The following is a 26,184-nucleotide window of genomic DNA, read 5'->3' as shown; positions in this document are numbered from 1 at the left end:
GTTTCTTTTTTATTATTATTATTGTTATTAGTTTTTTTGTTTTTTTTAATCATTTAAAAAATAATAATGAATCAAAATTAATATTGTTATGAATTATTGACCTATTGATGTCTATCAATAGGAAAATATTGCATATTTAGTTTTTGTCATAAAAAAACAGGGTCTTGCCAAAATGAGCATAAAACATAGAAAAAGAAAAGTAATAAGAAGTTAATCTCGGGATTTAAGTATTGAATAAATAGAATAAAATTAAATATATATATGACTTGTTTTTAACATTTTTGCCTCAAAAGTGAGCTGAGGTGCATCCTGTAGGAAGTGATCATCTTTGACAACTTACCTGCAGCACACCTGTATATATAAACATGTGTTTGGACCTACCTTTTATAGGTGTTGAGGACCCAGGTCAACAGTGACACGATCTCATTGGCCTCCAAGTCCTCAAAGACCAGCTCTTTGACCCGACTGGACACTGCGTTGTGGTACAGGCTGAAGAACCTGAAACACACGTCCATGGACATGTCTTTATGTCACCTGTTGTAGGTGTTATAATGTGTGTATTACCTGTTGTAGGTGTTATAATGTGTGTATTACCTGTTGCAGGTGTTATAATGTGTGTATTACCTGTTGTAGGTGTTATAATGTGTGTATTACCTGATGCAGGTGTTATAATGTGTGTATTACCTGTTGCAGGTGTTATAATGTGTGTATTACCTGTTGTAGGTGTCATCATGTATTGATGTTACAGGTGTTATAATGTATTGATGTGACAGGTGTTCTAATGTGTGTATTACCTGTTGTAGGTGTCATAATGCGGGGGGAAGCAGTGCACCATGAGGTTCTTGACCACAATGAGGTCATCTAGAACATATTTCCTGGTGATCTCCAGGAGACGAACCAGCCACATTTTGTCAGCTTCTCTGGTCACGGACTGGCTGCCCTCGATGCGTGTGCTGACGGTCCCCTCCAACACCTGCAGGACAACAACACCTGAGGACTGGACTGGATTCAAACAACTTCAGGTGAGTCCTCTAGCTAGAAATACTGTAATAGTACTACTACTACCCATAGTGTAGTGTACATACTGTAATAGTACTACTACCCATACTCTAGTATACATACTGTACTAGTACTACTACCATAGTGTAGTATAAATACTGTAATAATACTACTGATCGTGTAGTATAAATACTGTAATACTACTACTGATAGTGTAGTATATATACTGTGATACTACTACTGATAGTGTAGTATAAATACTGTAATAATAATACTACAGATAGTGTAGTATACATACTGTAATAATACTGATAGTGTAATATACATACTGTAATAATAATACTGATAGTGTAGTATAAATATTGTAATAATACTGATAGTGTAGTATAAATATTGTAATACTACTGATAGTGTAGTATACATACTGTAATAATACTACTGATAGTGTAGTATACATACTGTAATAATACTGATAGTGTAGTATACATACTGTAATAATACTACTGATAGTGTAGTACACATACTGTAATAATACTGATAGTGTAGTATATATACTGTAATACTACTACTGATAGTGTAGTATACATACTGTAATAATACTACTGATAGTGTAGTATACATACTGTAATAATACTGATAGTGTAGTATACATACTGTAATAATACTACTGATAGTGTAGTATACATACTGTAATAATACTGATAGTGCAGTATAAATACTGTAATAATAATGCTGATGGTGTAGTATAAATACTGTAATAATACTACTGATCGTGTAGTATAAATACTGTAATACTACTGATCGTGTAGTATAAATACTGTAATAATACTACTGATCGTGTAGTATAAATACTGTAATAATACTACTGATCGTGTAGTATAAATACTCTAATAATGACTACTGATAGTGTAGTATAAATACTGTAATAATGACTACTGATAGTGTAGTATAAATACTGTAATAATAATACTACTGATAGTGTAGTATAAATACTGTAATAATAATACTACAGATAGTGTAGTATACATACTGTAATAATACTGATAGTATAGTATAAATACTGTAATAATACTACTGATAGTGTAGTATAAATATTGTAATAATACTGATAGTGTAGTATAAATATTGTAATAATACTGATAGTGTAGTATAAATACTGTAATAATACTACTGATAGTGTAGTATAAATACTGTAATAATACTGATAGTGTAGTACACATACTGTAATAATACTACTGATAGTGTAGTATAAATATTGTAATAATACTGATAGTGTAGTACACATACTGTAATAATACTACTGATCGTGTAGTATAAATATTGTAATAATACTGATAGTGTAGTACACATACTGTAATAATACTACTGATCGTGTAGAATAAATACTGTAATAATACTACTGATAGTGTAGTATATGTAGCCGAGCTAAATTTTATTTTATTTTATTTTAATTTTGTTCAATTATTCACATCATTTTTTGTTGTGTACTTCCCCAAAAGTGTTTCTCATTGTAAATAGGTTCCACTCTATTATTTTCCGTTACATACCTTTTTGTTTCCCTGGGGGGTGATTTGGCGTCGCACCTTTGTGACCAGCTTCAGTGAGCACTGACGCTCGGAGCTGGTAAGTCATGTTTATGTCTCTCTCCTTTTGTTTTTTTTATAAACTTTTTGGTTGTCGTTTTTAAAAGTGTTTTGTGGGAATGCACACTGTTTTGTGACTTGTTGGTGTGCATGTGTGTTGAATTCCCGAATGGCTGTTGAATTGTTGAAAAAAAAACGAACTTTTGTATGCTAAAGGATGTGTGGATTAGCTTGGTTAGCTTACTGCTAGCTGCAGTTGTTGTGGGGTCTCCTGTCTCATGAGTGTGTGCAGGGGTCAGGGGCTCTGCTGTGTGTCTGTGTGGACATCTTGTGTGCCGCTGTAGCATTTATATGAGTGTGTATTTTTTTCTTTATTCTTTAGTGGAGAGAGATTCCGTTTGCCGTGGACTGTGTGTGACGCCCTGTTTTTGTTTTTTCCAAAAAAAGGTATGTCTGTTATGAGTTTTTTTGGCTTAGTTTATTGTATAAAAAATATAAAAAGAATTGATGTGGGTGGGAAAGATGAGGTGTATTGCTGCACATTTAAGGATCCTTTTTCTTAATATATATTGTTATTTGCTGAAGTATATATTTTATATACTGTGTTTTATTTAATTAATTTATTTGAGACTATTATGCTTTTTTTTTACCTTTATTATTATTATTTCCATTTCCACATTTAAACATGTATAATTGAATTGAGTGAGCACTGACGCTCGGAGCTGTGGAGAGAGATTCCGTTTGCCGTGGACTGTGTGTGACGCCCTGTTTTTGTTTTTTCCAAAAAAAGGTGAATAAATCCCCGTGATTCAACTCCGGTGTGTGTGCCTCACTAAGAAAATACACAACGCAGAACGCTGACTGTTACATATAAGTACTGTAATAATACTACTGATCATGTAGTATACATACTGTAATAATACTACTGATCGTGTAGTATAAATACTGTAATAATACTACTGATCGTGTAGTATAAGTACTGTAATAATACTACTGATAGTGTAGTATAAGTACTGTAATAATACGGCTGATCATGTAGTATACATACTGTAATAATACTACTGATAGTGTAGTATAAATACTGTAATAATACTACTGATAGTGTAGTATAAGTACTGTAATAATACTACTGATAGTGTAGTATAAATACTGTAATCATACTACTTAACGTGTAGTATAAATACTGTAATACTACTGATAGTGTAGTATTATTACTGTAATCATACTACTTAACGTGTAGTATAAATACTGTAATAATACTACTGATCGTGTAGAGTAAATATTTATTATTATTATTATTATTATTGTTTTACTTTCAATGCTTAAATCTTTAGATGAACTTCAGATCAATCCGTCGATAATACGTTTTTATTATTTTTGTTTGTACTTTGTATAATAAAAAACGTAGTTTTTTTTACGGCAAACCCACAAAATATGTCGAAAATATTTCACAGTGGAATTTTTGATGTCAAGAAATAATGGTGGAATAGTATTTTTAGAGTATTAAAACATTATATGCGGGCATCAGATTGGACAGCAAACTAGGCCCACTGGGATAACTACTGTAGGGATGAATACTGTAACAGTAAAAGTTCATTCTTCTGACCTCAAACATTCTGTCCTTCCATCTTTTGGGTCGTCCAGGCGGGATGAATCCCGTCTGTTTCTTACGGTCCACCATGCGCCGGTCAATCTTCTCCTCGCGCTCGATGATGCGGACCACCGACACCAGCATGGTGGGGTCACGGCGCACCGTCACCATGGCTCGCTGCAGGACCATCCACAGCTGCTTGGCCAGCTCGTCTGACAGCCCCTGGACCTGGAAGACACCACATCCTCCATTTGCCACCTTTTCTCTCCAAATATGCCACAGTCCATGAATGGCGGGAAGATAAAAACACGCTGAAAACCTAAAGAGTGTTTCTTTTCTCGCCATTGTGAGAATGAGATTCAATCTATAGTCATGTTTAAAGCAGCTGCTATTTTCCCATGTCTTCTCGTGACCTCCTTGCTTGTATCTTATGTCCGCTACTAAACTCTTAGTTTTGTCTTAAGGGCTCCAGTTTGTCTGTTGTGGCCAGTTCCTTATCTGCTTTGAAGAAACAGCTGCGCTTCTTTTTGAACGGGAGGGGCTGTTTTTTCGCTCTACATAAGCTGGCGATGCTATGGTTGCGTTGTAAGGGCTGGTCTCCTTAAGCTTTAGTAAATCTTGGCAAAGCACAATTCTGTCTCGGTCGTCCTTTTTACTCAACATAGAGTCGCGATCAAAAGTGTACATACACTTGTAAAGAACATAAGCTTCTGCTTGAATTTGACAAAATTGGTGCAGTTCAGCTAAATGTGTTACTTTTCTGACATGGACTTGTTTCTTCAGCATTGTCCACCCCTTTAAAGGCCTACTGAAAGCCACTACTAACGACCACGCAGTCTGATAGTTTATACATCAATGATGAAATCTTAACATTGCAACACATGCCAATACGGCCGGGTTAACTTATAAAGTGACATTTTAAAATTCCCGGGAAATATCCGGCTGAAACATCGCGGTATGATGACGTATGCGCGTGACGAAGTCCGAGTAACGGAAGTTCTGGTACCCCGTAGAATCCTATACAAAAAGCTCTGTTTTCATTTCATAATTCCACAGTATTCTGGACATCTTTTGCAATTTTTTTAATGAACAATGAAGGCTGCAAAGAAGACAGTTGTAGGTGGGATCGGTGTATTAGCAGCGGACTACAGCAACACAACCAGGAGGACTTTGTTGGAGCGCTAGCCGCGCTAGCCGCCGACTTCACCTTGACTTCCTACGTCTCCGGGCCGCCAAACGCATCGGGTGAAGTCCTTCGTCCTTCTGCCGATCGCTGGAACGCAGGTGAGCACGGGTGTTGATGAGGAAATGAGGGCTGGCTGGCGTAGGTGGAGAGCTAATGTTTTTAGCATAGCTCTGTGCAGTCCGATTGCTAAGTTAGCTTCAATGGCGTCGTTAGCACAGCATTGTTAACCTTCGCCAGCCTGGAAAGCATTAACCGTGTAGTTACATGTCCACGGTTTAATAGTATTGTTGATTTTCTATCTATACTTCCAGTCAGGGGTTTATTTCTTTTGTTTCTATATGCAGTTAAAGCAAGATGCTATCACGTTAGCTCGTAGCTAAAGCATTTCGCCGATGTATTGTCGTGGAGATAAAAGGCACTGAATGTCCATTTCGCGTTCTCGACTCTCATTTTCAAGAGGATATAGTATCCGAGGTGGTTTAAAATACAAATCTGTGATCTACAATAGAAAAAGGAGAGTGTGGAATCAAATGAGCCAGCTTGTACCTAAGTTACGGTCAGAGCGAAAAAAGATACGTCCATCGCTGCCTCTCAAGTCATTCACTGTAACGTTCCTCATCCACGAATCTTTCATCCTCGCTCAAATGAATGGGGTAATCATCACTTTCTCGGTCCGAATCTCTCTCGCTCCATTGTAAACAACGGGGAATTGTGAGGAATACTAGCTCCTGTGACGTCACGCTACTTCCGGTACAGGCAAGGCTTTTTTTTATCAGCGAGCAAAAGTTGCGAACTTTATCGTCGATTTTCTCTACTAAATCCTTTCAGCAAAAATATGGCAATATCGCGAAATGATCAAGTATGACACATAGAATGGATCTGCTATTCCCGTTTAAATTTTTAAAAAAAATTTCAGTAGGCCTTTAAAGGCCTACTGAAAAGTTATGCTAGCTCCTAGCTCCTCTGCTAGCTCCTAGCTCCATAGAACACGCCAATACAATTCAAACACCTGATCAACACACACAATCACTCAGCCCAAAAGACCGTTGACCTAACCCAAGGTTCATAAAGCTTATATATTTTTAAAAAGTTACGTACGTGACGCGCACGTACGGTACGGTACGTGTTATGCTAGCTCCTAGCTCCTCTGCTAGCTCCTAGCTCCATAGAACACGCCAATACAATTCAAACACATGATCAACACACACAATCACTCAGCCCAAAAGACCGTTCACCTAACCCAAGGTTCATAAAGCTTATATATTTTAAAAAAGTTACGTACATACGCAAAAAAAAGCCAAAGCTGCATACTCACAGTAGCACGTCTGCGTCTTTGTCATCCAAATCAAAGTAATCCTGGTAAGAGTCTGTGTTGTCCCAGTTCTCTACCGGCGTCTGTGTATCCAAGTCAAAAGTCCTCCTGGTTAGAGTCTCTGTTATCCGAGTTCTTCCATCTTGACTGCATCTTTCGGGAATGTAAACAAAGAAGCGCCGGCTGTGTACTGTTGTGGCTGACTACGTTCAAAAAATACGTCCATTTCGCACCGACAACTTTCTTCTTTGCTTGCTCGGCTTCCTTCTCCAAAATGCAATGAACATGATTGAAACAGATTCACGAACACAGATGTCCAGAATACTGTGGAATTATGAAATGAAAACAGAGCTTTTTCGTATCGGCTTCAATGTGGAAGGCATACCCGTGTTCGCCGGGCTACGTCACGCGCATACGTCATCCTCAGAGGCGTTTCGAACCGGAAGTTTAGCGGCAAATTTAAAATGTCACTTTATAAGTTAACCCGGCCGTATTGGCATGTGTTATAATGTTAAGATTTCATCATTGATGTATAAACTATCAGACTGCGTGGTCGGTAGTAGTGGGTTTCAGTAGGCCTTTAAGTCAGGACTTTGGGAAGGCCATTCTAAAACCTTCATTCTAGCCTGATTTAGCTATTCATTTACCACGTTTGAGGTGTGTTTGGGGTCATTGTCCTGTTGGGACACCCAACTGCGCCCAAGACCCAACCTCAACCTGATGGTTTTAGCTTGTCCTGAACAATTTGGAGGTAATCCAATTCATTTTGAGTGGGAAAAATGTCCCAGAAAACCTGGAATTCTGGGAAATCCGGGAATTTTTTGGAACTTGGAAAAAGGGTAGCTTCAATTTCCAGAATAATGGAATGTGTTGAAGGTGGAATGGTTTGAATAGGTTGAAAAATGTGGAAATGGTGGAAGTTTGAAAAATGGCCAATTCATTTTGAGTGGGAAAAATTTCCCAGAAAACCTGGGAATCCTGGAATTTTTTTTAACTTGGAAAATGGGTAGCTTCAATTTCCAGAATGGTGGAATGTGTTGAAGGTAGAATGGTTTGAATAGGTTGAAAAATGTGAAAATGGTGAAAGTTTGAAGAATGGCCAATTCATTTTGAGTGGGAAAAATGTCCCAGAAAAGCTGGAAATCCTGTAATTTTTTTGAACTTGGAAAAAGGGTAGCTTCAATTTCCAGAATGGTGGAATGTGTTGAAGGTGGAATGGTTTGAATAGGTTGAAAAATGTGGAAATGGTGGACATTTGAAAAATGGCCAATTCATTTTGAGTGGGAAAAATGTCCCAGAAAACCTGGAAATTTTTTTGAACTTGGAAAAAGCGTAGTTTCAATTTCCAGAATGGTGGAATGTGTTGAAGGTGGAATGGTTTGAATAGGTTCAAAAATGTGAAAATGGTGGAAGTTTGAAGAATGGCCAATTCATTTTGAGTGGGAAAAATGTCCCAGAAAAGCTGGAAATCCTGGAATATTTTTTAACTTGGAAAAAGGGTAGCTTCAATTTCCAGAATGGTGGAATGTGTTGAAGGTGGAATGGTTTGAATAGGTTGGAAAATGTGGAAATGGTGCAAGTTTGAAAAATGGCCAATTCATTTTGAGTGGGAAAAATGTCCCAGAAAACCTGGAAATCTGGGAATTTTTTTGAACTTGGAAAAAGCGTAGCTTCAATTTCCAGAATGGTGGAATGTGTTGAAGGTGGAATGGTTTGAATAGGTTAAAAAATTTGAAAATGGTGGAAGTTTGAAGAATGGCCAATTAATTTTGAGTGGGAAAAATGACCCAGAAAAGCTGGAAATCCTGGAATTTTTTTTAACTTGGAAAAAGGGTAGCTTTAATTTCCAGAATGGTGGAAAGTGTTGAAGGTGGAATGGTTTGAATAGGTTGAAAAATGTGGAAATGGTGGACGTTTGAAAAATGGCCAATTCATTTTGAGTGGGAAAAATGTCCCAGAAAACCTGGAAATCTGGGAATTTTTTTGAACTTGGAAAAAGCGTAGTTTCAATTTCCAGAATGGTGGAATGTGTTGAAGGTGGAATGGTTTGAATAGGTTGAAAAATGTGAAAATGGTGGACGTTTGAAGAATGGCCAATTCATTTTGAGTGGGAAAAATGTCCCAGAAAAGCTGGAAATCCTGTAATTTTTTTGAACTTGGAAAAAGGGTAGCTTCAATTTCCAGAATGGTGGAATGTGTTGAAGGTGAAATGGTTTGAATAGGTTGGAAAATGTGGAAATGGTGCAAGTTTGAAAAATGGCCAATTCATTTTAAGTGGGAAAAATGTCCCAGAAAATGTGGAATTCTGGGAAATCCTGGAATTTTCTGAACTTGGAAAAAGGATAGCTTCAATTTCCAGAATGGTGAAATGTGTTGAAGGTGGAATGGTTTGAATAGGTTGAAAAATGTGGAAATGGTGGAACTTTGAAAAATGGCCAATTCATTTTGAGTGGGAAAAATTGTCCCAGAAAACCCGGAAATCTGGGAATTTTTTTGAACTTGGAATAAGCGTAGCTTCAATTTCCAGAATGGTGGAATGTGTTGAAGGTGGAATGGTTTGAATAGGTTGAAAAATGTGGAAATGGTGGACATTTGAAAAATGGCCAATTCATTTTGAGTGGGAAAAATGTCCCAGAAAACCTGGAAATCTGCGAATTTTTTTTTAACTTTGAAAAAGGGTAGCTTCAACTTCTAGAATGGTGGAATGTGTTGAAGGTGGAATGGTTTTAATAGGTTGAAAAATGTGGAAATGGTGGAAGTTGGAGAAATGTCCCAGAAAACCTGGAAATCTGGGAATTTTTTTGAACTTGGAAAAAGCGAAGCTTCAATTTACAGAATGGTGGAATGTGTTGAAGGTGGAATGGTTTGAATAGGTTGAAAAATGTGGAAATGGTGGAAGTTTGAAAAATGGCCAATTAAACTTGAGTGGGAAAAATGTCCCAGAAAACCTTGAAATCCTGGAATTTTTTTAAACTTGGAAAAAGGGTAGCTTCAATTTCCAGAATGGTGGAATGTGTTGAAGGTGGAATGGTTTGAATAGGTTGAAAAATGTGGAAATGGTGGAAGTTTGAAAAATAGCCAATTAAACTTGAGTGGGAAAAATGTCCCAGAAAAGCTGGAAATCCTGGAATTTTTTTTAACTTTGAAAAAGGGTAGCTTCAACTTCTAGAATGGTGGAATGTGTTGAAGGTGGAATGGTTTGAATAGGTTGAAAAATGTGGAAATGGTGGACTTTTGAAAAATGGCCAATTCATTTTGAGTGGGAAAAATGTCCCAGAAAACCTGGAATTCTGGGAATTTTTTTGAACTTGGAAAAAAAGTAGCTTCAATTTCAAGAATGGTGGAATGTGTTGAAGGTGGAATGGTTTGAATAGGTTGAAAAATGTGGAAATGGTGGAAGATTGAAAAATGGCCAATTCATTTTGAGTGTGAAAAATGTCCCAGAAAACCTGGAAATTTTTTTTAACTTGGAAAATGCGACGCTTCAATTTCCAGAATGGTGGAATGTGTTGAAGGTGGAATGGTTTGAATAGGTTGAAAAATGTGGAAATGGTGGAAGTTTGAAAAATGGCCAATTAAACTTGAGTGGGAAAAATGTCCCAGAAAACCTTTAAATCCTGGAATTTTTTTGAACTTTGAAAAACGGTAGCTTCAACTTCTAGAATGGTGGAATGTGTTGAAGGTAGAATGGTTTGAATAGGTTGAAAAATGTGGAAATGGTGGACGTTTGAAAAATGGCCAATTAATTTTGAGTAGAAAAAATGTCCCAGAAAACCTGGAATACTGGGAATTTTTTTGTACTTGGAAAAAGGGTAGCTTCAATTTCCAGAATGGTGGAATGTGTTGAAGGTGGAATGGTTTGAATAGGTTGAAAAATGTGGAAATGGTTGAACTTTGAAAAATGGCCAATTAAACTCGAGTGGGAAAAATGTCCCAGAAAACCTTGAAATCCTGGAATTTTTTTTAACTTTGAAAAAGGGTAGCTTCAACTTCTAGAATGGTGGAATGTGTTGAAGGTGGAATGGTTTGAATAGGTTGAAAAATGTGGAAATGGTGGAAGTTTGAAAAATGGCCAATTCATTTTGAGTGGGAAAAATGTCCCAGAAAAGCTGGAAATCCTGGAATTTTTTTGAACTTGGAAAAAGGGTAGCTTCAATTTCTAGAATGGTGGAATGTGTTGAAGGTGGAATGGTTTGAATAGGTTGAAAAATGTGGAAATGGTGGACATTTGAAAAATGGCCAATTCATTTTGAGTGGGAAAAATGTCCCAGAAAACCTGGAAATCTGCGAATTTTTTTTTAACTTTGAAAAAGGGTAGCTTCAACTTCTAGAATGGTGGAATGTGTTGAAGGTGGAATGGTTTTAATAGGTTGAAAAATGTGGAAATGGTGGAAGTTGGAGAAATGTCCCAGAAAACCTGGAAATCTGGGAATTTTTTTGAACTTGGAAAAAGCGAAGCTTCAATTTACAGAATGGTGGAATGTGTTGAAGGTGGAATGGTTTGAATAGGTTGAAAAATGTGGAAATGGTGGAAGTTTGAAAAATGGCCAATTAAACTTGAGTGGGAAAAATGTCCCAGAAAACCTTGAAATCCTGGAATTTTTTTAAACTTGGAAAAAGGGTAGCTTCAATTTCCAGAATGGTGGAATGTGTTGAAGGTGGAATGGTTTGAATAGGTTGAAAAATGTGGAAATGGTGGAAGTTTGAAAAATAGCCAATTAAACTTGAGTGGGAAAAATGTCCCAGAAAAGCTGGAAATCCTGGAATTTTTTTTAACTTTGAAAAAGGGTAGCTTCAACTTCTAGAATGGTGGAATGTGTTGAAGGTGGAATGGTTTGAATAGGTTGAAAAATGTGGAAATGGTGGACTTTTGAAAAATGGCCAATTCATTTTGAGTGGGAAAAATGTCCCAGAAAACCTGGAATTCTGGGAATTTTTTTGAACTTGGAAAAAAAGTAGCTTCAATTTCAAGAATGGTGGAATGTGTTGAAGGTGGAATGGTTTGAATAGGTTGAAAAATGTGGAAATGGTGGAAGATTGAAAAATGGCCAATTCATTTTGAGTGTGAAAAATGTCCCAGAAAACCTGGAAATTTTTTTTAACTTGGAAAATGCGACGCTTCAATTTCCAGAATGGTGGAATGTGTTGAAGGTGGAATGGTTTGAATAGGTTGAAAAATGTGGAAATGGTGGAAGTTTGAAAAATGGCCAATTAAACTTGAGTGGGAAAAATGTCCCAGAAAACCTTTAAATCCTGGAATTTTTTTGAACTTTGAAAAACGGTAGCTTCAACTTCTAGAATGGTGGAATGTGTTGAAGGTAGAATGGTTTGAATAGGTTGAAAAATGTGGAAATGGTGGACGTTTGAAAAATGGCCAATTAATTTTGAGTAGAAAAAATGTCCCAGAAAACCTGGAATACTGGGAATTTTTTTGTACTTGGAAAAAGGGTAGCTTCAATTTCCAGAATGGTGGAATGTGTTGAAGGTGGAATGGTTTGAATAGGTTGAAAAATGTGGAAATGGTTGAACTTTGAAAAATGGCCAATTAAACTCGAGTGGGAAAAATGTCCCAGAAAACCTTGAAATCCTGGAATTTTTTTTAACTTTGAAAAAGGGTAGCTTCAACTTCTAGAATGGTGGAATGTGTTGAAGGTGGAATGGTTTGAATAGGTTGAAAAATGTGGAAATGGTGGAAGTTTGAAAAATGGCCAATTCATTTTGAGTGGGAAAAATGTCCCAGAAAAGCTGGAAATCCTGGAATTTTTTTGAACTTGGAAAAAGGGTAGCTTCAATTTCTAGAATGGTGGAATGTGTTGAAGGTGGAATGGTTTGAATAGGTTGAAAAATGTGGAAATGGTGGAAGTTTGAAAAATGTCCAATTCATTTTGAGTGGGAAAAATGTCCCAGAAAACCTGGAAATCTGGGAATTTTTTTGAACTTGGAAAAAGGGTAGCTTCAATTTCCAGAATGGTGAAATGTGTTGAAGGTGGAATGGTTTGAATAGGTTGAAAAATGTGGAAATGGTGGAAGTTTGAAAAATGGCCAATTCATTTTTAGTGGGAAAAATGTCCCAGAAAAGCTGGAAATCCTGGAATTTTTTTGAACTTGCAAAAAGGGTAGCTTCAATTTACAGAATGGTGGAATGTGTTGAAGGTGGAATGGTTTGAATAGGTTGTTGAAAAATGTGAAAATGGTGGAAGTTTGAAGAATGGCCAATTCATTTTGAGTGGGAAAAATGTCCCAGAAAAGCTGGAAATCCTGGAATTTTTTTGAACTTGGAAAAAGGCTAGCTTCAATTTCCAGAATGGTGGAATGTGTTGAAGGTGGAATGGTTTGAATAGGTTGAAAAATGTGGAAATGGTGGAAGTTTGAAAAATGGCCAATTAAACTTGAGTGGGAAAAATGTCCCAGAAAACCTTGAAATCCTGGAATTTTTTTGAACTTGGAAAAAGGGTAGCTTCAATTTCCAGAATGGTGGAATGTGTTGAAGGTGGAATGGTTTGAATAGGTTGGAAAATGTGGAAATGGTGGAAGTTTGAAGAATGGCCAATTCATTTTGAGTGGGAAAAATGTCCCAGAAAACCTGGAAATCTGGGAATTTTTTTGAACTTGGAAAAAGGGTAGCTCCAATTTCCAGAATGGTGGAATGTGTTGAAGGTAGAATGGTTTGAAAAATGTGGAAATGGTGGAAGTTTGAAAAATGGCCAATTCATTTTGATTGGGAAAAATGTCCCAGAAAACCTGGAAATATGGGAATTTTTTTTAACTTGGAAAAAGTGTAGCTTCAATTTCCAGAATGGTGGAATGTGTTGAAGGTGAAATGGTTTGAATAGGTTGAAAAATGTGAAAATGGTGGAAGTTTGAAAAATGGCCAATTCATTTTGAGTGGGAAAAATGTCCCAGAAAACCTGGAAATCTGGGAATTTTTTTGAACTTGGAAAAAGCGTAGCTTCAATTTCCAGAATGGTGGAATGTGTTGAAGGTGGAATGGTTTGAATAGGTTGAAAAATGTGAAAATGGTGAAAGTTTGAAGAATGGCCAATTCATTTTGAGTGGGAAAAATGTCCCAGAAAAGCTGGAAATCCTGTAATTTTTTTGAACTTGGAAAAAGGGTAGCTTCAATTTCCAGAATGGTGGAATGTGTTGAAGGTGGAATGGTTTGAATAGGTTGGAAAATGTGGAAATGGTGCAAGTTTGAAAAATGGCCAATTCATTTGAGTGAGAAAAATGTCCCAGAAAAGCTGGAAATCCTGGAATTTTTTTGAACTTGGAAAAAGGGTAGCTTCAATTTCCAGAATGGTGGAATGTGTTGAAGGTGGAATGGTTTGAATAGGTTGGAAAATGTGGAAATGGTGCAAGGTTGAAAAATGGCCAATTCATTTTAAGTGGGAAAAATGTCCCAGAAAATCTGGAATTCTGGGAAATCCTGGAATTTTCTGAACTTGGAAAAAGGGTAGCTTCAATTTCCAGAAGGGTGGAATGTGTTGAAGGTGGAATGGTTTGAATAGGTTGAAAAATGTGGAAATGGTGGAAGTTTGAAAAATGGCCAATTCATTTTGAGTGGGAAAAATGTCCCAGAAAACTTGGGAATTTTTTTTAACTTGGAAAAAGCGTAGTTTCAATTTCCAGAATGGTGGAATGTGTTGAAGGTGGAATGGTTTGAATAGGTTGAAAAATGTGAAAATGGTGGACGTTTGAAAAATGGCCAATTCATTTTGAGTGGGAAAAATGTCCCAGAAAAGCTGGAAATCCTGGAATTTTTTTGAACTTGCAAAAAGGGTAGCTTCAATTTACAGAATGGTGGAATGTGTTGAAGGTGGAATGGTTTGAATAGGTTGAAAAATGTGGAAATGGTGGACGTTAGAAAAATGGCCAATTCATTTTGAGTGGGAAAAATGTCCCAGAAAACCTGGAATTCTGGGAATTTTTTTGAACTTGGAAAAAGCGTAGCTTCAATTTCCAGAATGGTGGAATGTTTTGAAGGTGGAATGGTTTGAATATGTTGAAAAATGTGGAAATGGTGGAAGTTGGAGAAATGTCCCAGAAAACCTGGAAATCTGGGAATTTTTTTGAACTTGGAAAAAGCGACGCTTCAATTTCCAGAATGGTGGAATGTGTTGAAGGTGGAATGGTTTGAATAGGTTGAAAAATGTGGAAATGGTGGAAGTTTGAAAAATGGCCAATTAAACTTGAGTGGGAAAAATGTCCCAGAAAACCTTGAAATCCTGGAATTTTTTTAAACTTGGAAAAAGGGTAGCTTCAACTTCTAGAATGGTGGAATGTGTTGAAGGTGGAATGGTTTGAATAGGTTGAAAAATGTGGAAATGATTGATCTTTGAAAAATGGCCAATTCATTTTGAGTGGGAAAAATGTCCCAGAAAACCTTGAATTCCTGGAATTTTTTTGAACTTGTAAAAAGGGTAGCTTCAATTTCCAGAATGGTGGAATGTGTTGAAGGTGGAATGGTTTGAATAGGTTGGAAAATGTGGAAATGGTGCAAGTTTGAAAAATAGCCAATTAAACTTGAGTGGGAAAAATGTCCCAGAAAACCTTGAAATCCTGGAATTTTTTTTAACTTTGAAAAAGGGTAGCTTCAACTTCTAGAATGGTGGAATGTGTTGAAGGTGGAATGGTTTGAATAGGTTGAAAAATGTGGAAATGGTGGAAGTTTGAAAAATAGCCAATTAAACTTGAGTGGGAAAAATGTCCCAGAAAACCTTGAAATCCTGGAATTTTTTTTAACTTTGAAAAAGGGTAGCTTCAACTTCTAGAATGGTGGAATGTGTTGAAGGTGGAATGGTTTGAATAGGTATAAAAGTGTGGAAATGGTGCAAGTTTGAAAAATGGCCAATTCATTTTGAGTGGGAAAAATGTCCCGGAAAACCTGGAATTCTGGGAAATCCTGGAATTTTTTTTAACTTGGAAAAAGGGTAGTTTCAATTTCCAGAATGGTGGAATGTGTTGAAGGTGGAATGGTTTGAATAGGTTGAAAAATGTGAAAATGGTGGAAGTTTGAAGAATGGCCAATTCATTTTGAGTGGGAAAAATGTCCCAGAAAACCTGGAATTCTGGGAAATCTGGGAATTTTTGGGATTCGTCAATGAAAAGTGTGTGATTCCCAAATAGGCTGAAGAGTTTGAAGTTGGAACGCTTGGAATGGGGTGAAACATGTGGAAGGTAGAGCGCGCCAAAATGTGTAGAAGAAGAAGTAGTTGAATAACAAATAGATGAATGTTAGTGTAGAAAGGCATGTGTGAATGTCAATGGCACTTGTTGAAGTCATCCACAGAGCAGTGAGGAGCTGGCCCCGCCCACTCACGTCTTCAAAGTAGATGGAGATGAGGTGCATGTCGCTGGTGTTCTTGCTGTCCATGCGGTACTGCTCGTACATGAGGTCGTCCCTGGAACTCTCCAGTTCCATCAGCTTCCTGTGGGCCTGCAGCAGCTCCGCCTGCTCGATCAGCTGCTGGGTGTGGGCCACGATCTCTGGGACTGGCACAGCAAGTACACTATTAGTCAATGGGTGTTGCTCCAACAACTCCATTGTTCCTTTTAAAACTGCCATTGTGCAAAAAACATAGAATCAATGAAGAAATCGAAAGAGCCATTTTGATATGTTTCATTTCTAAACTCACTCAATATATGGTTTTAGGTTTAGGGTTACTCTCAAGTTGGTCTCAGTCACATATAATACAATATCTATCGTGAATCTCTACATCAACATCACAACAATCTCTCCATATAAAGTTAAAAAAATACATTATTTTATTAGTTTAAGCCCAATTTGTTAGAGAAAAGTTTGTTAGGCAAAACCACAAAATATGCAATATTTTCCATCCACATTTTTTAAGGTGTAATATTTGCTGTGAAGTACTTGGATCCCTAAATGATGTCAATAATGCATAACAACATTGATTTTGATTCATTATTATATTTCGACAGTTTTTAAAAAAAACAAACACTAAAATTCTTAGGGCTCCAAAAGGGTCCCACTCATTAAAGTTTATTTTTCCTTTTTTAGCGCTTAAATCTCTAAATCAACTTCAAAACTATCCCTCAAAATAAAGTAAAAAAAATAAATTTTAATGTTTTATGCCCTTTTTGTTAGAGAAAAGTTTTTTGGGGGCAAAACCACAAAATATGCAATATTTTCCACCACAATTTTTTTTAAAGTGTAATATTTGCTGTGAAGTAATTGGGGCCCTGAAATATGTCAATAATTCCTAACAACATTGATTTTGATTCATTATTATATTTTGACAGTTTTAAAAAAAACAAACACTAAAATTCTTAGGGCTCCAAAAGGGTCCCACTCATAAAAGTTTATTTTTCCTTTTTTAGCGCTTGAATCTCTAAATCAACTTCAAAACTATCTCTCAATATAAAGTTAAAAAAATACATTATTCTAATGTTTTATGCCCTTTTTGTTAGAGAATTTTTTTTTTAGGAAAACCACAAAATATGCAATATTTTCCACCCAAAAAAAGTCAAAGTGTAATATTTGATGTGAAGTAATTGGGGCCCTGAAATATGTCAATAATTCCTAACAACATTGATTTTGATTCATTATTATATTTTGACAGTTTAAAAAAATAACACTAACATGTTTAGGGACCCAAAATGTTTCCTTTTTTAGCGCTTAAATCTCAAAATCAACTTCAAAACTATCTCTCAAAATAAAGTAAAAAAAAAAAACATTATTTTAATGTTTTATGCCCTTTTTGTTAGAGAAAAGTTTGTTGGGGCAAAACCACAAAATATGCAATATTTTCCATCCAAAAAAAGTCAAAGTGTAATATTTGCTGTGAAGTAATTGGGGCCCTGGAATATGTCAATAATTCCTAACAACATTGATTTTGATTCATTATTATATTTTGACAGTTTAAAAAAAAAAAACACTAAAATTCTTAGGGCTCCAAAAGGGTCCCACTCATAAAAGTTTATTTTTCCTTTTTTAGCGCTTGAATCTCTAAATCAACTTCAAAACTATCTCTCAATATAAAGTTAAAAAAATACATTATTTTAATGTTTTATGCCCTTTTTGTTAGAGAAAAGGTTTTTTAGGCAAAACCACAAAATATGCAATATTTTCCACCACAATTTTTTTTAAAGTGTAATATTTGATGTGAAGTAATTGGGGCCCTGAAATATGTCAATAATTCATAACAACATTGATTTTGATTCATTATTATATTTTGACAGTTTAAAAAAATAACACTAACATGTTTACAGCTCCAAAAGGGTCCAACTCATAAAAGTTTATTTTTCCTTTTTTAGTGCTTAAATCGCGAGATCAACTTTAAAACTATCTCTCAAAATAAAGTTAAAAAAAATACATTATTTTAATGTTTTATGCCCTTTTTGTTAGAGAAAAGTTTTTTTAGGCAAAACCACAAAATATGCAATATTTTCCACCCAAAAAAGTCAGTGTAATATTTGATGTGAAGTAATTGGGGCCCTGAAATATGTCAATAATTCATAACAACATTGATTTTGATTCATTATTATATTTTGACAGTTTAAAAAAAAACAAAACACACAAATTCTTAGGGCTCCAAAAGGGTCCCACTCATAAAAGTTTATTTTTCCTTTTTTAGCGCTTAAATCTCTAAATCAACTTCAAAACTATCTCTCAATATAAAGTTAAAAAAATACATTTTAATGTTTTATGCACTTTCTGTTAGAGAAAAGGTTTTTTAGGCAAAACCACAAAATATGCAATATTTTCCACCACAATTTTTTTTAAAGTGTAATATTTGATGTGAAGTAATTGGGGCCCTGAAATATGTCAATAATTCATAACAACATTGATTTTGATTCATTATTATATTTTGACAGTTTAAAAAAATAACACTAACATGTTTACAGCTCCAAAAGGGTCCAACTCATAAAAGTTTATTTTTCCTTTTTTAGCGCTTAAATCGCGAGATCAACTTCAAAACTATCTCTCAATATAAAGTTAAAAATATACATTATTTTAATGTTTTATGCCCTTTTTGTAAGAGAAAAGTTTTTTAGGCATAACCACAAAATATGCAATATTTTCCACCCAAAAAAGTCAAAGTGTAATATTTGATGTGAAGTAATTGGGGCCCTGAAATATGTCAATAATTCATAACAACATTGATTTTGATGCATTATTATATTTTGACAGTTTAAAAAAATAACTAACATTTTTAGGGCTCCAAAAGGGTCCCACTAAAAAAAGTTTATTTTTCCTTTTTTAGCGCTTAAATCTCGAAATCAACTTCAAAACTATCTCTCGATATAAAGTTAAAAAAATACATTTTAATGTTTTATGCCCTTTTTGTTAGAGAAAGGGTTTTTTAGGCCAAACCACAAAATATGCAATATTTTCCACCACAATTTTTTTTAAAGTGTAATATTTGATGTGAAGTAATTGGGGCCCTGAAATATGTCAATGATTCCTAACAACATTGATTTTGATTCATTATTATATTTTGACAGTTTTTAAAAAAACAAACACTAAAATTCTTAGGGCTCCAAAAGGGTCCCACTCATTAAAGTTTATTTTTCCTTTTTTAGCGCTTAAATCTCTAAATCAACTTCAAAACTATCCCTCAAAATAAAGTAAAAAAAATAAATTTTAATGTTTTATGCCCTTTTTGTTAGAGAAAAGTTTTTTGGGGGCAAAACCACAAAATATGCAATATTTTCCACCACAATTTTTTTTTAAGTGTAATATTTGCTGTGAAGTAATTGGGGCCCTGAAATATGTCAATAATTCCTAACAACATTGATTTTGATTCATTATTATATTTTGACAGTTTAAAAAAAAACAAACACTAAAATTCTTAGGGCTCCAAAAGGGTCCCACTCATAAAAGTTTATTTTTCCTTTTTTAGCGCTTGAATCTCTAAATCAACTTCAAAACTATCTCTCAATATAAAGTTAAAAAAATACATTATTCTAATGTTTTATGCCCTTTTTGTTAGAGAATTTTTTTTTTAGGCAAAACCACAAAATATGCAATATTTTCCACCCAAAAAAAGTCAAAGTGTAATATTTGATGTGAAGTAATTGGGGCCCTGAAATATGTCAATAATTCCTAACAACATTGATTTTGATTCATTATTATATTTTGACAGTTTAAAAAAATAACACTAACATGTTTAGGGACCCAAAATGTTTCCTTTTTTAGCGCTTAAATCTCAAAATCAACTTCAAAACTATCTCTCAAAATAAAGTTAAAAAAAAACATTATTTTAATGTTTTATGCCCTTTTTGTTAGAGAAAAGTTTGTTGGGGCAAAACCACAAAATATGCAATATTTTCCATCCAAAAAAGTCAAAGTGTAATATTTAAAGTGAAGTAATTGGGGCCCTGAAATATGTCAATAATTCCTAACAACATTGATTTTGATTCATTATTATATTTTGACAGTTTAAAAAAATAACACTAACATGTTTAGGGACCCAAAATGTTTCCTTTTTTAGCGCTTAAATCTCAAAATCAACTTCAAAACTATCTCTCAAAATAAAGTCAAAAAAATACATTATTTTAATGTTTTATGCCCTTTTTGTTAGAGAAAAGTTTTTTGGGCAAAACCACAAAATATGCAATATTTTCCACCCAAAAAAGTCAGTGTAATATTTGATGTGAAGTAATTGGGGCCCTGAAATATGTCAATAATTCCTAACAACATTGATTTTGATTCATTATTATATTTTGACAGTTTAAAAAAAAAAAACACACTAAAATTCTTAGGGCTCCAAAAGGGTCCCACTCATAAAAGTTTATTTTTCCTTTTTTAGCGCTTAAATCTCTAAATCAACTTCAAAACTAACTCTCAAAATAAAGTTTAAAAAAAACATTATTTTAATGTTTTATGCCCTTTTTGTTAGAGAAAAGTTTTTTTTTAGGTAAAACCACAAAATATGCAATATTTTCCATCCAAAAAAAGTCAAAGTGTAATATTTGATGTGAAGTAATTGGGGCCCTGAAATATGTCAATAATTCCTAACAACATTGATTTTGATTCACTATTATATTTTGATAGTTTAAAAAAATAACACTAACAGGTTTAAAGACCAAAAAGGGTCCCACTCATAAAAGTTTTTTTCTTCCTTTTTTTAAGCGCTTAAATCTCTAAATCAACTTCAAAACTATCTCTCAATATAAAGTTTAAAAAATACATTTGAATGTTTTATGCACTTTTTGTTAGAGAAAAGGTTTTTTAGGCAAAACCACAAAATATGCAATATTTTCCATCCAAAAAAAGTCAAAGTGTAATATTTGATGTGAAGTAATTTGGGCCCTAAATTATGTCAATAATTCCTAACAATTGATTTTGATTCATTATTATATTTTGACAGTTTAAAAAAATAACACTTACATTTTTAGGGTTCCAAAAGGGTCCCACTCATAAAAGTTTAGTTTTTTCCTTTTTTAGCGCTTAAATCTCGAGATCAAATTCAAAATTATCTCTCCATATAAAAGACATTATTTTAATGTTTTATGCCCGTTGTGTTAGAGAAAAGTTTTTCGGGGGCAAAAACACAAAATATGCCAAATTTTCCTGGTAAGTTCTCAGTCATAAAAAAGTTAAAAATTAGTCATATACCGTAATTTCCGGACTATAAGCCGCACCTGACTATAAGCCGCACCAGCTAAATTTAGGGGAACATACAGATTGCTCCATATGTAAGCCGCACCCGACTATAAGCCGCAAGGTTTTGATGTGTAATTACCGTAGTATATAGGGGTTCCTGCTACCACGGAGGGGATTGTCGGGACAGAGATGACTGTTTGGGAACGCAATGCGTCCCATTTATTAACAATAAATCTTTCAATCATTCAATCAAACTTTCACATCTTTGACATGGCGAACAGCATTCGTGCAGAGTACAAATAATACAACGGTGCAAAGTAATACAAAGTGCTCACCTGTACGTTATCAAAATAACCAGCCTACCGGTATATGAAAAGTCAGTCTTTAATCATTGTGTCATCGTCTTCCTCCTGCGTACTAAAACCACCGAAATCCTCTTCGTCGGTGTCGGAGAAGAACAGGCCGTAAATAAGCCGCACCCTTGTATAAGCCGCAGGGACCAGAACGAGGGGAAAAAGTAGCGGCTTATAGTCCGGAAATTACGGTATATATTTTTTAATTCTATTTATTTAACTCTTAAATTTAACTTCTTATTTTTCTGTTTTATGCACATTTTGTCAAAACCCTAAATATGCAATATTTTCCACCCAAAATATTTACTAATAATACTTTTTTTTTTCAACCTCAGATCTATCTGTCAAATACACCTTTTTATTATGGTTTATGGTTTGTTTTAAACATACGTTTTTTTATGGCAAAAACCAAAAATAAGATATTTCCCCCCAACAAATATGTCAAAGTGTAATATTTGAAGTGAAGTAATTGGAGCCCTAAATATGTCAATAATTCATAACATTGATTTTGATTCATTATTATTTTTTGAGCGGTTTAAAAAAAAAAATCACACTAAAATTATTGGGTATCCAAAATGGTCCCCACTCAATAAATTGTTGAATTTAAGTCACATATTTTTTAATTATTAGTTTTAATTTCAGTGCTTAAATCTCAGATCGATTCGTCCGTCAATTAAACATTTTTATGATCTTTTTATGGTTTGTTTTATGCCCTTTTTGTCATAGGAAACTTACGTTTTTTTAAAATATGCAATATTCGCCCCCCGCCCCCAAATAATATTTCAAAGTGTAATATTTGATGTGAAATAATTGGAGCCTTAAATATGTCAATAATTCATAACAACATTGATTTTGATTCATTATTATGTTTTGAGCAATGACAGTTTTTAAAAAAAATCACACTAAAATTCTTAGGGATCCAAAAGGGTCCCACTCATAAAAGTGTTCAAAATAATTCACACTATTTTTATTGTTTACTTTTAAACGCTTACATCTGTAGATCAACTTCAGATCTATTTGTCGATTAAACGTTTTAATTGTATTTTTATGGTTTGTTTTACGCCCTTTTTGTTATAGAAAATGTACTTTTTTTAAAATATGCAATACTTTTTTCCCCCAATTAATATTTAAAGTGTAATATTTGAAGTAATGTGAGTCTTAAATATGTCAATAAATCATAACAACATTGATTTTCATATACTATTATATTTTGACAGTAAAAGTAAAAATCATACTAAAACTCTTAGGGATCCAAAAGGGTCCCACTCACAAAAGTCTTCAAAATAGGTCAAATATTTTCCTTTTTTTTTTTACTTTCAGTGCTTAAATCTGTAGATCAACCTCAGATCTATCTGTCGAATATGTACGTTTTTATGGCAAAAAATAAAAGTATGATATTTCCCCCCAAAAATGTCAAAGTGTAATATTTGATGTGAAGTAGTGTGAGCCTTAAATATGCCAATAATTCATAACAACATTGTGTTTTGATTCATTATTATATTTTGAGCAATGACAGTTAAAAAAACCAAAAAAATCACAGTAAAATGATTTCAATTGTTGAACATAAGTCGCATATTTTCAATGATTTTATTTAGGGATGTCCGATAATGGCTTTTTGCCGATATCCGATATGCCGATATTGTCCAACTCTTTAATTACCGATACCGATATCAACCGATACCGATATCAACCGATATATGCAGTCGTGGAATTAACACATTATAATGCCTAATTTGGACAACCAGGTATGGTGAAGATAAGGTACTTTTTAAAAAAATGAATCAAATAAAATAAGATAAATAAATTAAAAACATTTTCTTGAATAAAAAAGAAAGTAAAACAATACAAAAACAGTTACATAGAAACTAGTAATTAATGAAAATTTGTAAAATTAACTGTTAAAGGTTAGTACTATTAGTGGAGCAGCAGCACGCACAATCATGTGTGCTTACGGACTGTATCCCTTGCAGACTGTATTGATATATATTGATATATTATGTAGGAAGCAGAATATTAATAACAGAAAGAAACAACCCTTTTGTGTGAATGAGTGTAAATGGGGGAGGGAGGTTTTTTGGGTTGGTGCACTAATTGTAAGTGTATCTTGTGTTTTTTATGTGGATTTAATAAAAAATAAAAAATAAAACGATACTGATAATTAAAAAAAACGATACCGATAAATTCCAATATTACATTTTAATGCATCTCTAATTGTATTTTATTTCAGCACTTAAATGTCTATGACTTGTTTCTTTGGGACTTGAAGGTTGAATAAAAAGTATGTTCCAGGTTGCTACCTGAGAAGATGTTCTTCAGGTTCTCCACAGCAGAGGCCAGCTGACTGTGCTGGACCACAGCATCCTTCACGTCCTTCAGGTTCTCAATGGTGCTGATGCTCTGCCTCCAGTCCTGGCTCACGTCCGTCAGAGAGCTCTGGATGTCCTTCACGTCCAGCAGGGCGCTGTGCAGCTGGGTCAGTCCTGTGCGGACCCCGTCCAGCTGGGACTGGATGGCAGCCTGGACCACAACAACAACACAACATGGTCGGGTCAGTCCTGTGCGGACCCCGTCCACCACATCGTTTTATGTGGCCCGTCTCATAATTTTACATTTTAGATCACATGTCAAACTCAAGGCCCGGGGGTTAAACGTGGCCAGCCACATAGTTTTAATGTGCCCCGCCACATCATTTTATTGTGGCCTGCCACATAATTGTAAGTGGTCCACCACAACAATTAATGCAGTCCGCAAATATTTTTTAATGTGGCCTGTCCCATATTTTATCGTGGCCTACCACATAATTTTAAGCAGTCCACCACAACAATTAATGTGGTCCGCCAATAATTTTTTAATGTGGCCTTTCCCATAATTTTAAAGTGGCACGCCACTTCATTTTAAGTGGTCCACCACATCATTTTAAGTGGTCCACCACAACAATTAATGTGGTCTGCCAATTTTTTTAAATTTGGCCTGCCCCATAATTTTAATGTGGCACACCACATCATTTTTAGTGGTCCACCACAACAATTAATGTGGTCTGCCAATATTTTTTTATGTGGCCTGTCCCATAATTTTAATGTGGCACGCAACATCATTTTTAGTGGTCCACCACAACAATTAATGTGGTCTGCCAATTTTTTAAAATTTAGCCAGTCCCATAATTTTAATGTGGCACGCCACATCATTTTTAGGGGTCCACCACAACAATGAATGTGGTCCATCAATTATTTTAAATGTGACCTGTCCCATAATTCTACTGTGGACCACCACGTAACTTTATGTGGTCCGCCCGTTTTTTTCAAAGCGGCCCATCACATAATTTGAAATTTTCGATCACATGTCAAACTCAAGGCCCGGGGTTAAATGTGGCCAGCCACATAGTTTTATCGTGGCCTGCCACATAATTGTAAGTGGTCCACCACAGCAATTAATGCGGTCCGACAATATTTTTTATGTGGCCTGTCCCATATTTTATTGTGGCCTACCACATCATTTTAAGCAGTCCAATAACAACAATTAATGTGGTCAGCCAATATTTTTTTAATGTGGCCTGTCCCATAATTTTAAAATGGCACGCCACATCATTTTAAGTGGTCCACCACATCATTTTAAGTGGTCCACCAATATTTTTTTTTAAGTGGCCTGTCCCATAATTTTAAAGTGGCACGCCACATCATTTTTAGTGGTCCACCACAACAATTAACGTGGTCTGACAATTTTTTAAAATTTGGCCTGTCCCATAATTTTAATGTGGCACGCCACATCATTTTTAGTGGTCCACCACAACAATCAATGTGGTCTGCCAATTTTTTAAAATTTGGCCTGTGCCATAATTTTAAGGTGGCACGCCACATCATTTTAAGCGGTCCACCACAACAATGAATGTGGTCCATCAATTATTTTAAATGTGACCTGTCCCAAAATTCTACTGTGGACCACCACGTAACTTTATGTGGTCCGCCCCTTTTTTTCAAAGCGGCCCATCACATAATTTGAAATTTTCGATCACATGTCAAACTCAAGGCCCGGGGGTTAAACGTGGCCAGCCACATAGTTTTAATGTGCCCCGCCACATCATTTTATTGTGGGCTGCCACATAATTGTAAGTGGTCCACCACAACAATTAATGCGGTCCGCAAATATTTTTTAATGTGGCCTGTCCCATAATTTTAAAGTGGCACGCCACTTCATTTTAAGTGGTCCACCACATCATTTTAAGTGGTCCACCACAACAATTAATGTGGTCCGCCAATATTTTTTTAAAGTGGCCTGTCCCACAATTTTAAAGTGGCACGCCACATAATTTTAAGCGGTCCACCACAACAATTAATGTGGTCACCAATATTTTTTTAATGTGGCCTGTCCCATAATTTTAATGTGGCACGCCACATCATATTTAGTGGTCCACCATATCATTTTAAGTGGTCCACCACATCATTTTAAGTGGTCCACCACATCATTTTAAGTGGTCCACCACAACAATTATAGTGTTCCGCCAATATTTTTTTAATGTGGCCTGTCCCATAATTTTAATGCGGCACGCCACATCATTTTAAGCGGTCCACCACAACAATGAATGTGGTCCATC

At 35.1% G+C, this 26,184-nt stretch overlaps 1 protein-coding gene across 2 annotated transcripts in view; it reads right to left on the bottom strand.

Annotated features, from left to right (window-relative positions):
- exoc3 (exocyst complex component 3) overlaps window positions 1–26,184 on the bottom strand; it is a 46,769-nt gene that overhangs the window by 19,129 nt on the left and 1,456 nt on the right. For both annotated transcript variants that reach the window (XM_062069702.1, XM_062069703.1), the window contains exons 3-7: window positions 23,894–24,113; window positions 15,991–16,163; window positions 4,189–4,401; window positions 795–973; window positions 382–498 (exon numbers count right to left, since the gene is read on the bottom strand). In XM_062069702.1, the coding sequence (XP_061925686.1) occupies window positions 382–498; window positions 795–973; window positions 4,189–4,401; window positions 15,991–16,163; window positions 23,894–24,113 (902 nt within the window). The remainder of the gene's footprint in view (window positions 1–381; window positions 499–794; window positions 974–4,188; window positions 4,402–15,990; window positions 16,164–23,893; window positions 24,114–26,184) is intronic.

This window comes from Entelurus aequoreus, linkage group LG14 (assembly GCF_033978785.1).
Source record: "Entelurus aequoreus isolate RoL-2023_Sb linkage group LG14, RoL_Eaeq_v1.1, whole genome shotgun sequence".
Taxonomy (NCBI): Eukaryota; Metazoa; Chordata; class Actinopteri; order Syngnathiformes; family Syngnathidae; genus Entelurus; species Entelurus aequoreus.
Note: the sequence above shows the minus strand (reverse complement) of the source record. Positions and strands in the feature narration are given on the sequence as shown.